At 44.8% G+C, this 15,119-nt stretch overlaps 1 protein-coding gene across 1 annotated transcript; it reads left to right on the forward strand.

Moving 5' to 3' along the window:
- Positions 1–481: 481 nt before the first annotated feature.
- On the forward strand, positions 482–14,638 carry CPLX4 (complexin 4). The gene is made up of 3 exons (XM_074569184.1): positions 482–1,949; positions 4,505–4,592; positions 13,082–14,638. The coding sequence occupies exons 1-3, from the start codon at positions 1,783–1,785 to the stop codon at positions 13,307–13,309; spliced, it is 483 nt and encodes a 160-aa protein (XP_074425285.1). The 5' UTR covers positions 482–1,782; the 3' UTR covers positions 13,310–14,638.
- The last annotated feature ends 481 nt before the right edge of the window (positions 14,639–15,119 follow it).

Consider the following 15,119-nt stretch of genomic DNA (forward strand, 5'->3'; position numbering starts at 1 on the left):
TTTTGGTACCCTGTAAGCAATTGGTTCCTTATCAGGCTGAGTGTTTATTCATTACTTGTATACAAATGCCTTATGCATAAACTTAATGCTGCATTTTTAGTTTTTGAATATTGCCAAATTGCAAACTTTACTTAACTTTATGCGTTCAACTTCAGACCAATGCATGCTCAAATTCAGCATTCTCTGTTTAACGTCCGATTGGCGATCCAAGGTCTGTGATCTCCATTCTGTTGGCCATTTGGGCAAGTAACAATAAGGTTTTGGTAATCAAAGTTGGACTTGGTTGGATGTAAAAAGTTGATTCTTCCCACAAATTCCTGCATCTTACGAATAGTTCTGAAAATGCACAGTGATTATAAAAACCAATTTTGATTTAAGAAAAATGCTTTCTAGGTATTTTTAGTATATCAAAGCAGTTTTGTTCGGATTTGGAGTTTGCACTTCTGTGTGATACTCTATCTCAAAAAGAAATTTAAAGTTTCTTGTTTAATCACTAATAAACCAGGATTACAGAACGTCATGGAGATTTTTTGTTTGGTGGTTTTTTGTTTGCTTTTTTGTTTTGTTTTTTTTTTTAATAGTAACAGGTCTGCTTTAATTAGAAAGGCTCTAATACAGATTAAGGCATTAGGCAAACTGGAATCCTTCCATCTCTCAGTGAAATTATGAGAGTGCTGGGAGAACCATTTAGATAATCAAAATTACAGAATGTTTCACTAAGGCATGCACAGTCGGTCATAGTAGGATAAATGCTCAAGCCCCAAAATCATGACCTTTTGAGACCCAGCAGATGATTTTCTTTCCCAGAATTGTCTATGATCTAGGTAGCAGATCCTGCACATCTTCAGCTGAACAGACGTGGTGAGGCTGATGACGGGAATAAAGGTTGGAAAGATGAGGACCTACACAAGCGATCCACAAACGAAAGGTACCAGGGCTGTGTTACAAAATATAGAATTAAATTAATTTCTCCTTTACTGACAGTTAAGACTAAAACGACCAGGTATTCTGTGCAGCACCAGTCAAAGCAGTGATGTACGTGGACACAGCCCGGGGAAGAGCTGAAATAAACCCTAAGGAACGAAAAGTAGGAAGACGAGATTTGCTTTTTTTGTGATTAATTTCTTGGGGAAAAAAAAGTAATGATAGCAGTAGTGCCCCCTTCATCTGTGAGACAAACCAGCCACATGAGAAGTGGATGAAGAAAAATCATTCAATATACTTTCTGCCCAACATGATAAAATATTAATGGATAAAAAGGATTGGGTTTTCTGCTTAATGAAGAATTCCAGTTTTCAAATCTCACTTGATTGTGTAAAGCCAAAAGGGTTTTCTGCTGAGTAGCCCAAATTTTACAATTTTACTATGGCCGTTTAGTCAACGAGGTTTTTAATTCAGATCCGTTGTGTTCCGGGGAATGTTTTCATCTCTCTGAGAGTTTCAAAACTGAAGAAGTCAAAATGCACACTGTAATTGATTTTTGTGTGTGCGTACAATTAGCTTAAGGTATTAATATAAAAAGTAGGTAGCTGCATCTAATGATTTATTTTTTTTGAGTAATCTGAACCATCTGCCTCTAGATATTAAGGAGTTCACTCTTTAATCCAGATTATGGCTGACAAACTGGTTTTGGCATTCACGTTTCACTAGCACTGTGCCCTTGAAGAGCTGATGTGGCTGTAGAAACTCTCTTGCTTACAATTGTTGGTTTTGAAAACAGCTTTGGTTTGGTTTGCTTTTCTTGTAGTTGTTTTCTTGTAGCTCCTGTTTTTTCTTGAGAAGATGGCCTTTCTAATGAAAAGTATGTTGAGCAACCAGGTAAAGAATTTGGGACTTGGAGGTGGAGGGGAAGAAAGCAAAGAAGAAAGCACTCCTTCTGATCCGGCAGCAGCCGCAGGGATGACCAGGGAGGAGTATGAGGAATATCAAAAGCAAATGGTTGAGGAGAAGTGAGTACCCGTTCCCTTGTTACCAGCACGGGGCTGATTCTCGGTAGCTTTAAATAACACAGGAAAAAGCCAAGCATTCAGCTCTCTTCCCTTTTTTTTTTTTTTTTTTTTTTTTTTTAAAGCAGACGAATCTTTGCTGAAGAGACTTTCCAAAATAAAAGTTCACCAACTGGAAATGATAAAATATTATGTTCCCCCTTCCCCCCTGCCCCCATCCTGCAGCTCTCCTGCGCTTTCCTGCTGTCTCCACGCCGTGATACGCTGGATGCATCCCTGGTGGCTGTTACTTTATCTATCGATTTTATTTATCATTTTTTTTCCATGGGTAGAAAACTGTTTGTAGTGCAGGAGTTAATTCTAAAATATGCATGATTTGTTCTCTGAGAACTCGGTGTGGAGTACACTTTCAATACAAAATCTTTTCTTTGTCCACATTTATTATGGCAAACGTGAAAAAGCAATGAGTGCTATATTAAATGCATGGAGAAAAGAGCTGGAGAAAAGTTTGAAGATTGTTATTAAGATTGTTATTCTCTGTAGTTGCATTTTCAGTTATTTTTTTTCTAAAATCTACTAAATAAAGTAGAACTCTTCAGCTGATTAAATCTCAATTTTATTTTGTCTGTAATGATAGTCTGCACCACTTGCTGTGTTTATCAAAACAGAAGTAAACTAAAGGACTTAACATGTAGGAGTTCAAATCATGCATAATTATAAATAAAACAATTGACTTTTAAATCTCAAATGCATCTGTTCCTCTAATGGTCAATTACATAATGGTTGTGTAAATCCTTCATGTAAGATGATTATAGGTGAAAGGTTAATGACTGACGGAATTTGAGGTATCCAGGTCTGTATTTAGCAGCAGCCATTTCTATCATAAAACCTTGAATAGGTATCACTTGGTTTGGAATAAAATATAGAACATTTTGCTGTGCATTTTGTCAAGGGTAATTTAAAAGAGAAATAACCACCTGCTGGCAGGAAGATGCTTTATCGAGACAGAGAAGCGAAACGGGATTCCTGGGATAGGGAAAATACTCGGAAAAAGAATTATTTCTATAATGTTTTCAAGCGTGGCATGTGTGCCTTACACACTGAACTGTGTTGGGGAATCAGTGCTGGAGCCTTCTGGGAGTAGTTTGGAACTGAAATAGGAACATTTGGAGTACTTTCAAAGAGGCAGCACACGCTGGCATGCATATTTATCTAAATGTGTCCCCAAACCTGTTCTCCTGTTTCTCAGGAAAATGTGTAATGCGCAGGAGCACGCGGGTGGCTGGTGCTGGCGGTCTCCAGCACCGCCATGGGCAGTTCGCTTCCAGCACCACAAGAGGTTAAGCCTGGGGGGAGCGACGGTTTGTGCTGAACATCGCAGGCTCTTGACTGGATGAAAGAAGTTTACGATGACTTCCAGTTAATGTGAAACTTTTGTTTGGTTAGTTTTTTGGTTTGGGTTTTTTTTTTTAGAGAGAGAGAGAGAAACTCAAACACTCGTTTGTGGAAACAGAGGAAAAATAACATTTCATCTTGCAAGTAGCTTTTATGTGACAAAATACCTATTCTGGAACAAAATCAATTTTGCCCAAGAATTTCCATGACAACGCTTCTGGGAAAAAAAATTAAGGGAAAGGGGAGAAGGTGAATATTATCAAATGTTACCAAAATTCTTTGAGGAGAAGCATTTTGCAAATAAATACATAAGTAGTCTAACCAAAAATTGTGCTGAACAGTTCTTAAATCTAACGAAAGCATTTTATCAAATCACAGATAAAAGAAGTAGTTTTCTACACAGGGAAGCCATGGAATTCATTGCTGTAGGATGTTCTGAAACAACAAATGGATGCAGAAAAGACCAGGAAAATTCATAGGTGACAGAAGCCGTGCAGGGCTATTAAAGACAATGATGTAGAGCCAGTTTCCAGCACCAGTACCCTACACCACTGGTTTTTGGAAGCTGGGCAGTTTTCATAAGGGTGCTTATCCTCTTCCTAAATCCTTTCCCTAAGTGTCCGCTGCTGTTGGAGATGGGCTCCAGGATGGGTAAACTTTTGGTCTGACTCAGAAAGACCATTCTGCCGCCGTGCAGGCGTGTGTTTTACACTCTGAGAATGTCACGTTTGTAGAACAGGAGCACTGGCAGGCCTCCGCGGCTCTATAAGTGCCCCAGTGGAATAAGCAAGGAATAAGCGTAACTTTTTTTGTTCTGCTTACTGGAATTATTCACTGTTACAGTGAGCAATAACAGCCAGTGCAGGTACAAACTCCAGACAAGCAGTATCGGCTTATCCTTCATTCTTCACAGCACTCGAGGGAACTGTTCTGAGAAAAAGCCTGGGGTACAGGAAGTCCCTGTATTTACACATAAATAAAAGCAATTTATTTAAAAATCCCCACTAAAGCATCCCTTTATTGATAGCGCTCCTTTTGTGCCTTTCACAGCTTTGGGAATAACTCCTGCCTGTAGCTCTTTGCAGCCAAGAAACTCAGCTCAGTGTGAAAAAAAAAAAAGTATTTTATTAGTATCTTGAAGAAATATTTTTTCTGATTTCCAGGATGGAAAGAGATGCAGCGTTTGCACAGAAAAAAGCAGAGCGAGCCTGTCTGAGGGTTCATCTGAGAGAAAAGTACAGGCTCCCTAAGGTAAGCCTGCAGTTCCTGATCTCATCTCGTTCCATGGCCGATTTTAAAGCAAACTGTCTGCCAATGCAGAGTTCTGAAAATGGCAAATCGCCTTCATTAGTGGGATCCCCACTGCAGCTCAGTACAGAAATGGAAGAGGCCGGAGCTGTGGTTTTCCCTGGTGGCTGCTGCCTTTAGATCCTTTTTCCTCTGCTCAGTAGATGAATCTAGTGGAAAGATTCTCGCAGCCCCTCTCAGAGGGAGCATCTGCTGCAGTTCAAGAGCTGCTTCCTTCCACGCTGACACAGAGAAGTAGACCATGTGCTCCCATAGCCTGTGGTACCAACGAGAGCCTTCCCTCTGCTAAAACCTGGGTTGCATCCATCCCTGAACTTGCGTCTATGTAGGTAATGAAAAGAGCTTATTTCTGGAAAGCCTTTGGAGACTCAGGTTTGCGTAGGCTCCTTATTCATAGATTGTTATAATGTCATGTGAGTTCTCCCAGGAATAACTAATCTTAGATCGGTGGTGGTTTATGTGCTATTAAACTGCTCTTAGCCTGGTCACTCCTTCATTGCTTGTAAAAGATTTCTAAAGAGATTTATTTTTCCAGCTTCATTAAGATATCCTTTGCATACAGTTATGTCAAATATGACTTCAGTGTCTTGCTGAAAGTGTATCATTTGAGAAAATGCCTCCTGGAAATAATGGCTGTTACCTGGAGTTCTCTGGTTGCTTTTCCCTTTGCAGACGGTGTTATGACCATCTGATCTGTGCTCGCTCTGTCTTTTTCATTCCATCTCCCCCAGCCAGCAGAGCTCGGGGCTTGCTGGTTCATCAGCCACATAAAGATACGGACTTCTTTGTGTTTTGGTGGCCTTTTTTGTATCACCCAGTTTCCAAATAGGATGAACTGAGATGTGTGTAACTAAAGGCCTGGGTTGCTGCTCTGTGGCACAAAACTGCAAAGGTATTTAGCTGCTGGACACCAAGGAAATTAAGAGCCTTTATGGCCCAGGTAGACAGAAGTCTGATTATTATATCAGTGTAATTAAAATATTCTAGCACTATATGGCTTGCATTTCCCAGACTCTTCTCTCCTGGGATGACGGCCCCAGTCAAGGTTGAGATCTCTCCATGCCACTTTCTAGTCTCTATTAATTAAGCAGCAGTAATGACATTACCTGTCAACAGGGAGTTCAACACATTCAAAATACGCTCAGCTAACAAATTAATAATGCCCCGGGGTACTTCAGGACTACGGCCGCAGAGCTCACCCAGCCGCAGGGCACCAAGTCAGCCCGAGGCCTGCGGGCGCCTGCCTCCTTGGGACTCAAATGTCTTCCCAGGAGCTGTGATTTTTAGCTTTGTAAAAGCACAAAAAGCCTTGTGAAGGCATTGTCCGAGCCTGAAGTGCCTATCACATCTTCTAGCACCTGCAGGAGGAATGTGCCAGGTTGCACACATAGGCCCTGCCCTGGGAAGGCTGCCGGTACCCGGGGTCAGGCAGTGCCCTTCACTGGCCATCCGCTGCCTGGACGCCTTCGGCAGGTTTTATCTGCTCAGCATCCACACAAATACTGGTTCTAGTTGGATGAAATAAGGTGTGACATAAAAGCCAGCTCATCTATAATGTATAACATTATATAATCTAAACACAAATTGTAAATCATGTATTTTTTCGACAGCGTTGGTTTGATGCTGTTTCGAACCCTGAGCCGTCAAGGGCCCTCTAGTGCCGCGTTCATAAAATTGCACCACTCTCAATCGTTTGCTTGAACCCTAAGGGCAAATTACAATTTGGATGAAAAGTGAATCAAACCTCGTGACTTAGATAAAATTATACCATCTGTATTTAACCATTCGGGCAGGCTTCGTTCATAATCAGGGATGAAAAAGGTACTTTTCTCTAACTTTAAAAACATGGGTTTTGCAACCAAAACCTTGCTAGCTGACTTTCCAAGAAAGAGAAGTGCTGTCTTAAAAAAGTATGGCAGAATGTTTTGAGACAGGGCCTGGGGGGGGCGGGGGGGAACAAGGGAAAAAATGGTGTGGAGAAACCTCAATTAAACTACCCCCACTTGCCCCCCCACTGTGCCAGTGTTGAACAGAGCAAATTGAAGTGAATACGGTTCTGTATAGCAACTCATTTCAGATCAACAAACTCTCTGTAAGGACGTTTGACTTCTAAAATTATCTGACAGTTTGTCATCTTCAGAAATGAAGGTGTTATTGCTACACCTATAGCTTCTCATTCAAATTACCCCTTTAAATGGAAGTATTATTAGCCCGTCAGTCCTTCGCAGATGGAAATCAAGGTCACACATGTACTTGCACTTGAGCTTTGATCTCTTTTTCACTCCCTAGAGGTGCTCTATTATGGTTGCAGGTCCCTCTGTAGAATCGCTCGTGCCAGCGCCGTGTGGTCCAACGCTTCCAGGCGTGACCAAACCCACGTTTCTCCTGCAAACTGGGCAGAGCCTGCAACGCCTCGGGCTCGTTGGGATGAACTGGAGGTGCCGAAAAGTATCAAAAAGATACTTTTTGATCTGGTGTCAAAAAGACTAGAGAAATTTACCACGTTCTTCAGATTCCCTCTGGACAGAGTATCCGTCTGGAAGAGATGGAGATAGGCCTGGAGAAACGCATATGTATGTTAGTGCATGGCCAGTGTCATCTATAGCGGTGGAAGGAGCAAGGGCAGATTATCCACCGTGCTCGTCTGTGTCCATCAGGTGCAATACTCCATTTGTTCTGGGCCGCGGGTGCTCAGCACTGTGACAAGAAAGAGGAAAACATATTCTGAGGGCAAGTTTAATTACAGAAAGATTAATTATGCAAAAAAAAAAAAATTAAGTACAAGATTTTGAGTGGTTGATTGGATTGTAAGCCTAAATCTCTAAACACCAGCATTTTAATTAGCAGCTGAGTAGTAAAATATCATTAGGCTTTGTTTTCCTTTTGGAGGCATATGCTGAGCCAGCTACTGAACAGCATTTCCCCACCGCGCTCTGCGAGGCCCCAGATTTAAGGGCTGGTTTCAAAGGTTTTGGGACACTTATGTGCCCGACTCTCAACCAACAGCCAGTGGAGCTGGGTGTATCTCTGTGATTTTGAATGTCTCCCTTCCCTAGTGCTTTTGTCCAGTTCTGAGATGGTGTTCGGGTCTCCCTGGCGCACCCAGAGCGTGCCATGGTGACCTGCCCTATCTCCAGCAGCATCTTGACTTTGGTGCACCCCACGTGCTCTTTGGGGCTCGCCTCCAAGGTAGGAGAGGGGCTCTAAGCTGTCAAAGAAGATATTAAGCATATACTTAGCTTTGCTGATTTGCGGCGGTTGCAAGTAAATTTTGCAGGATATGCCTTTCTGCATTTCTGTCTACTTATATAGCATTTCTTGGCTGAAGGTCTGTTTTCTTTTCATCAGCCCTTATCAAAACATCTGTTATATCAGGAAGGAAATGAAATTATTAAGTACACGCCATGTGTCTCTGAAAAAAATTCAACTCTCTGATACAACATTATAGCAGCAAAATGCATTATTTTGAAAAGTGAAAGTCATTTCAGGTAGCCTGGTATGGGATAGGAACCCTGAATATTACCAGTATCAATCACTAGAACACACTGTAAATGAAAGCATGAAATTCAGGACTAAGCAGGGCCCCCTTCCAGTGCAAAGTCTAAAGCTCCGTGCTATCTGGGCCAGATTTATAAGAGAAAGCAGTCCCCTAATGAACCTAATCCTATTAACAGAATTGTCAACTTAGGTTTGTCATCAGAAAGATGTTTTTAGCCATGAGACATTTGATCTGTGGATGACTTTTTCATCTTTGGAGTGTTCAATGCATCACCTCCATACAACGCATTTCTTTGAAATTAAATAAATACCTAAATAAATATTTTAATAAAAAATCCCCGCACCAAACTCTTTTAGTCGCTTACTGCCATTTTCCTGAACTGGGATCCAGTAATCACTTCTGCAAGGTCTGAGCACAGGGGCTTGAGGTGATGGTGCCTGTGATGCAGGAGAGGAACATCTGACCACAGGCCCATCCACCCTGTCCGAAGACCTCATCTGCAGCACGGTGACCTCTCCCCACGGGCTCCACCACCCATTCCACATCACATATATCCACCGTGTCACCTCAAATGCCACTGCTCTCTGGCAGAGCATGGCCACGTCAGTGCCGTTCTTCTAAGTGCTGGGGATGGGTTGCATTATATGAGTTTCTAGCACCTCAGGAAGGGGCTGTGTCATCTCCTCCAAGCAGGTGGGTCCCTTCCTGGAGTGAAAGCACTTCTGTGGGCACTGCTCAGCAAGACTCAGTTACTGAACAGCAGGATGTGTTTCCTTCACTGGTATTTAGAGGGAAAGAGTATTCAGATGCAATCAGGTGTCTTTTCAATAACAGGCGCTGCTAAAGACATTGAAAAGGAAAGCTTCTCGCCGTGAAAGGGACATGTAGTCATGTAATCTCAAACAGCTCTTGCTCTATTGTGCTGTGATGGGAATATTGTCAAGACTTGATTCAATGAATAGCGCCGTTCCAGAATTAAAGGATTTTTTACTTGTATGCAACCATTACACAGGGACGCATATTGACCAGGCAGGAAGAGAAACTTGTCTCAGGAGAAGCTCTTCAGAGCATACAGGCTTTTGATAAGTATCTGAAAACAAGTATTTGCTAAACTGGAAGAATTCTTTTGCTGATCTAAATGTTTTCTTAATAGGCCAGGGTGAAACAGCTGTGGATCCACTGTGGAAAAACAGAGTCAGAGTGTGGCTGTCAGGAGGCAGCGGGATCAGGACTGGTCCCTGAGAAGGTCCCGGTGATGGGGGATGCCAGCAGTGCCCTGGCCCATGGGCATGGTCCCGCCGGCTTGGGAGGGGGCTGGCAGCAGGGCCCAGCGACACCGTGGTCCTCAGGGGGGCAAGCACGGGCCAGCATGGAGAGCCAGCCAACCAGCCAGGCTCGGACTGCCCAGGCACGGCACGGCATGGCTGCGGCGTAGCTATGGGCAGGACTGGGCCTGGCAAGAGCTGGAGTGGGGTTTCTGCACCCCGGGGGCAATGTAGTTCTCCTTGGAGCCCGTCTGGGCAGAGACATGGCGGTGCCTGGGGGGCCAAGCAGCCTCCACGCTCCTTCCCTGCGATCCCTGTGTGGGGATGGGACAAGGGGGTGTTTGTGGGGCAGGAGGCTGGTGTTTCCGACCTGTGGCTCCTCGTACCTACCCGTGGGGTACCTGCAGCCCCCAGATGGCATAGGTCAGTATGGGGCTGCTGTGTGGCTCACCAAAGTCCCACTTGCTGGTCAAGGCAAGATGAACTCTGATTTTGTAGGTAACTGGTACATTATAGGTGATGGATCATGGGATTCACCTAAGGGTCTCTGTGCGTGGCCATAGGTAGATTTTATGACAGGATAAGTTAGACATAAGGAAAGTAGGACATCACACAGTGATGCTGGCGAACAGTTTGGCTCCCCTGTGGATTAGTCTGTGAGCTTTGATCTCTTTTGTTTGCAGTCAGACCATATAAGCAGATATTTAGACTACCTGTTTTCTGCTTGCACCTGTTTGTCATGTATGTATAAAGAACGCAGTATTATATTGCACCTGTAACAGAATGTATTTGAGTCTGACCGCATCAGAGGCATAATCAGGGTCAAAGAATATGACCAGGCAGTAGGAGCCTATCGTCCATGCTGATGAGTTGTCAGAGTAGTGTCTGACCCAGTTCTGGCCCGGGCAGTCTCCCAAGCAGTTCCCAGGGCCGGTCTGGGAGGTGGGACAGGCATTCCCAACAGGGACCACCCCGTTTGGTAGGGCGAGAGAGTTCAATAGCATCGCAGTGGGCTGTTCCAGGCCAGCTGGCCTTGGGGCAAGAGACCAGTGCCAGGCATATTTAATTTACTAGAATAGATGTTGTTTCTGTGTTCTCGGAGATGCTAAAAGGGTGGCCGAACACTTGCAGAGACCTGGAGAGCATGGAGGTTGAAGTCATCAGGAGAGAGGCCACCCAGTCCGGCGCAGGTTTACCAGGGTCCCGAGGGTTTCTATATGGGTTTGTTAGAGCCCATGGCCCCATCTGTCCTGTGCATGAGTTCTGCCTGGTTTGGGTGCTCTCTGAGTCCAAGCTGAGTGTATTCTGAGGCAGGGCGGTGACTCTGTCACTGTCAGAGCCATGTCTGACCTCAGGCAAGTAGCAGTCCCCAGGCGTGTGCGTGCTGGGACGGTGGCACCTGCTTGTGCTCTGGTGGCAGGCTGCTGCCTGCAGCTCACCGACACCACGCTTTGCCAGCACCGCGTTTCTCAGCCTGACTTCCAGAAGCGAGCGCTTGGAGCTGCAGGCCCACTGTGCACTTGGACACTCGCAGCATTAGCCGGACCTTAAAAACATCCCGTGGGAAAATCTTCTGGTCACTCCTTGTGAGAAAACAAGCTTTAACTTATTTCCACCAGACTTAAATAAACCAAACAAACCAAACAAAACCAACAGGTAAAATCAGAAACTTAATCCTACATTTCCATTTCAAATCAAAGTAACAGAACTAGATCTGTCAAATTTTAGAAGAAAGAGCAGAAGCCATACACATCGTCTGTGCTTCTTGGCTTCTTGTTGAGCAACCCTACCCTGCGGAAGCTCATCCTCGGTCTGTTCAGGGACAGGCTAAATGCCAAGTGGGTAGAGGCAGGTGACTTGGCCAGAACTGTGCTGCTTTAGATTGCGTCTGAATATGTTCTTCTTTGGTCAGGGAACACTCTGAACCCCCAAACTGTGCTGTGCATCACACCTCGGGCGGCAGTAGGACACGGGGCTTTGGTGCAAGAACGTGCCAAACGGTTGTTCACATCGCCAGAGTGGCTTTTGTGTGCCTGTATGGGCATCTCTCCACATAATATGCAGTAGCGTGCAGTGATGATGTCTTGAATTATAACTAGTTCTAAAGAAAAGAACAAGTGTGGTTGTCTGTTTAGGGGGACTTTTTCAGTAATTAGCCCAGTATCTTTTTTTATCATCCTCTCCTGCTACTTGGGAGAATTTCAAAAGGTCTAACCCCTCTGGTAGCCAGCACTTGCTGATTAAAAGCTTAACACATTTTTTCCTGCTGGACAGTCAATAAAGAAAACTTCTGCCGATGGGGATATTGTTTCTAGCTCCCACGGATCTGACAGCAGATCCCTTAGCCAAAGGGATCAAGAGACGTCCTCACACATTTACTGGATAGTATTAACAATCATGATACACCTCGCCATATTTTCATAAGAGATAGCGGGAGAAATCGGGTTAAAGGGGAGTTATTGCAAACGTAAAGCTGTGCAAATGTATGTAAGGGTAAATAGTGGCTATGCAGTCAAGCATCCCGGTCTGCCCGTCCTCGCGAAGGCCTGGAACCGCAGACATTGCTCATGTACGTCCGCCCATTCATTCTTGCATTCATTCATTCATGCAAACCCAAGACCCCTCTCACTCTCAAAAACACCTCCTGCTGACAGCATTGCTGCTTATTCATATCAGGCCTTTGCTGCTGTCATGCTTCATTTTGGAGATGTAATGAGGCATTAATGCTTATCTTTGATGTGTGAACTGTGTCAAAATATCCTGTTCCTCTGAGCTCTGGATCCATCAGAATCCGCCACAAAATGTGAACAAAATCGCCATTGTTTGAAAAATTGACATAGCCCCACTGACAGAGCGCTTCAGCGGGCAGGCAGGGCGCAAGTGTGTGCAGCGCTAGCTGCACCCCGGCCCTTTCATTGCTTAACCAGTTCCTTCTCCTTTTGCTTTCTCAGACTCACCCCCAACCTCCACCCTCTCCTTTGTTGCCCAAGTCCTCCCGTTACCCCGTTCACCAGCGCTGCTCTGGTTACGTGCCAGGCAGCCCCTGCTCGCCATCACAACTCAAGAGATGCCATCCAAAGACCTAGATATAGTTTAGACATGGTTTGGGAAAGATGGGGACCTTTTTTCCAGTAATTCTTCCCTAGGTTTAATGCATCTTTCTTCAGGAAGGCTTCAGTTTAGTGCTGATACCTAAAAATAGCCACCCACAAATGAATGGGGGAATCGTAGCCACACAGTTTTTCTAAAGCTGTTGCTCCATCGACCAAACGGCAGCAGAGCTGACAGCCTCGGCGGAATATTCAGCACATCTTTGGTGGAGACAGATAACTCCTAGTGGACTTCCTGCAGTATCAGCACGTTAGCACAGCTAACACACGCAGCAAAGATTTCTAAAATGGCAAATGGCATGGAGGGCTTCAGTTTTGACACTACTGAAACCCTCCAAAGAAATATAATTGACATTGTCTGAAAAATCTTAGCGCTAGTATGGGGGCTGATTGAGCCCCTGAATTCCCAAGCTGCATCTAAAAACTTTGACTGAAAAATCTGTGCATATGTTTTGGTTCTCCCTAAAAGAAACAAGCAAAAAAAGAGACTCCTTGGTAGATCCTGGGGTAGCAGAAATACTCTCATGTACTGTTTTTATTTTCTGCCTCTTGTATCAGAGTGAATTGGACGAGAATCAAATACAGATGGCTGGAGATGACGTGGGTTTGCCAGAAGACCTTCAGAAGATGGTGGCAGAAGATCAGGTGGAGGAGGAGGACAAGGACTCTATCCTGGGACAGCTGCAGAACATCCAGAACATGGACATGGATGCCATCAAAGAAAAGGCACAAGCCACCTTCACCGAAATGAAACAGGCTGCTGAGCAGAAATGTTGTGTCATGTAGAAGAGCCCCCACTGTCCAGGGGCTGCGAGTTCGGCCCTGTCTCACAGGGGCTGCGGAGCGGGGGCAGGCAGAGGAATGCACTTAGCTCTATAGCATTACATGTAAATATAGAAAAGCGACAGAGAGAGAGACTTTAAAACCCCGAAGGGGAGGGGTCGAAACTTACGTGCTGTGACTGCTTAGTGCGAGGTTAGAACTGATCCTCATTTGTTAACATAACATTTTTCCCCATGGAAAATAAATAGCTTTGAAAAAGATAATATTGGGGAAAAAATGTGCCTTTTTCCATTTTTTTTGAAGTGATCAAAATGCCATTACATGTGTATTTTTTAGCAAAATCATGTTTCTGATGCATAACATAGAGGTAACCGCTCATTTAATACTGCTTGCAGAAATAAATACATATATTTCTAATAAAAACATGTCTGTTTCAAAAATTTTGAAACAAACCCGGTATTCAAACGGTGACATTTCCTGCAAAAACTTAAAAGAAAGGTTTTGACCATCTCTATGCTAAATATATCAGAAGGCAAAAAGTGAAGCGTATAACTCTACAGCTTGGGACAAAAATGCCAATGTGTACAGGACGCAGTGGGGACTTGTAGGAAACCAAGGCCTGGTAGCTACCAGCGAAGCATGGTCAGTCAGCAGCGCAGGCGTCTCCAGGCTGCTTTAATTTCGCAGCCTCTCGGCCTTCAAATGCAGTTCAAACGTCGAGTGACAGCAGTGGCCCTCTGCTCAGCTGCTACGTGTGCCAAATTCTGGGGCTTGGGCTACCAGCAAACGACTTGCATAGGCCAAAATGAGCTCACCGCATTTATTCTAGGAGTTATCTCCATGTAAGGCTAAACATAGGTCTGGCCAACCTGGAAGATTATGCCAGGGTAGGGCACCTAAACCCTGGGAAAAAGCTTTCACTGTGCTAAATCCAACCGAGTCTGCGGGACAGCAGCGGTCATCTCCACCAGGCCACCGTGGGACAGCAGCGGTCATCTCCAGCAGCTCTGTGGAGCAGGGTCCTGCAGTTACAGCAGTGGGGGCGTCAGCCCGTCTCTGCACTCGCACAGCCATAGTAATTATCACGCATGATAACCCACACAGAAGCTGTACAGCCCTTGCACGCGGATGATGTACACAGTGCTGCTCCCGAGGGGCTCAGACATTCTATAAAATGAAGGACTTTGTAAGTTCTCCAAGAGCTAGTCTGTGAATGAAATTTGCAAATGAATACATGTGGCACCTTCCTACAGGTTTTTAAGTCTCTCGCTCTCTATCTCCACCCAATTAAGTAAAAATACTCATTTTAAATGAATAAATGCACTCAGTATGATTTGGGTTTTTTCTTTCTTTCTCTCTTTTCCTTCCTTCCTTCCTGCCTCCCTTCCTTTCTGTCTCATTCTGTCTTTTCTCTGTCTTCTCCCTTTTTCATCTCCTCTCCTCTCCTCTCCTCTCCTCTCCTCTCCTCTCCTCTCCTCTCCTCTCCTCTCCTCTCCTCTCCTCCCTTGATCCTGGCCTCAGATATTGGTCCACAAAGTGCAAAAGATACAATTACAGTGCACCCCAGATGTGGAATGCACTCTGTGCTGAGCCCCCTTTGCCTGGGCTGGGTGATGTTCTCCATCCCCACAGAAGAGTGGTGGCTCTGCCAAGCCCTGGTGAGTGACAGCACTTTGCTGAGAGAAGCTGGGTGATCCCATGGACCCGCTTTCTGGAAGGTCCTGTCACCAAGAGGGAGGATCCGCTGGGGGTTGCAGAAGACAGCTGGGTGCCCCCAGTATTAGATACAGGAAAAACACCTGCCTTTGCATCT

Source organism: Larus michahellis, chromosome Z (assembly GCF_964199755.1).
Source record: "Larus michahellis chromosome Z, bLarMic1.1, whole genome shotgun sequence".
NCBI classification, from domain to species: Eukaryota; Metazoa; Chordata; class Aves; order Charadriiformes; family Laridae; genus Larus; species Larus michahellis.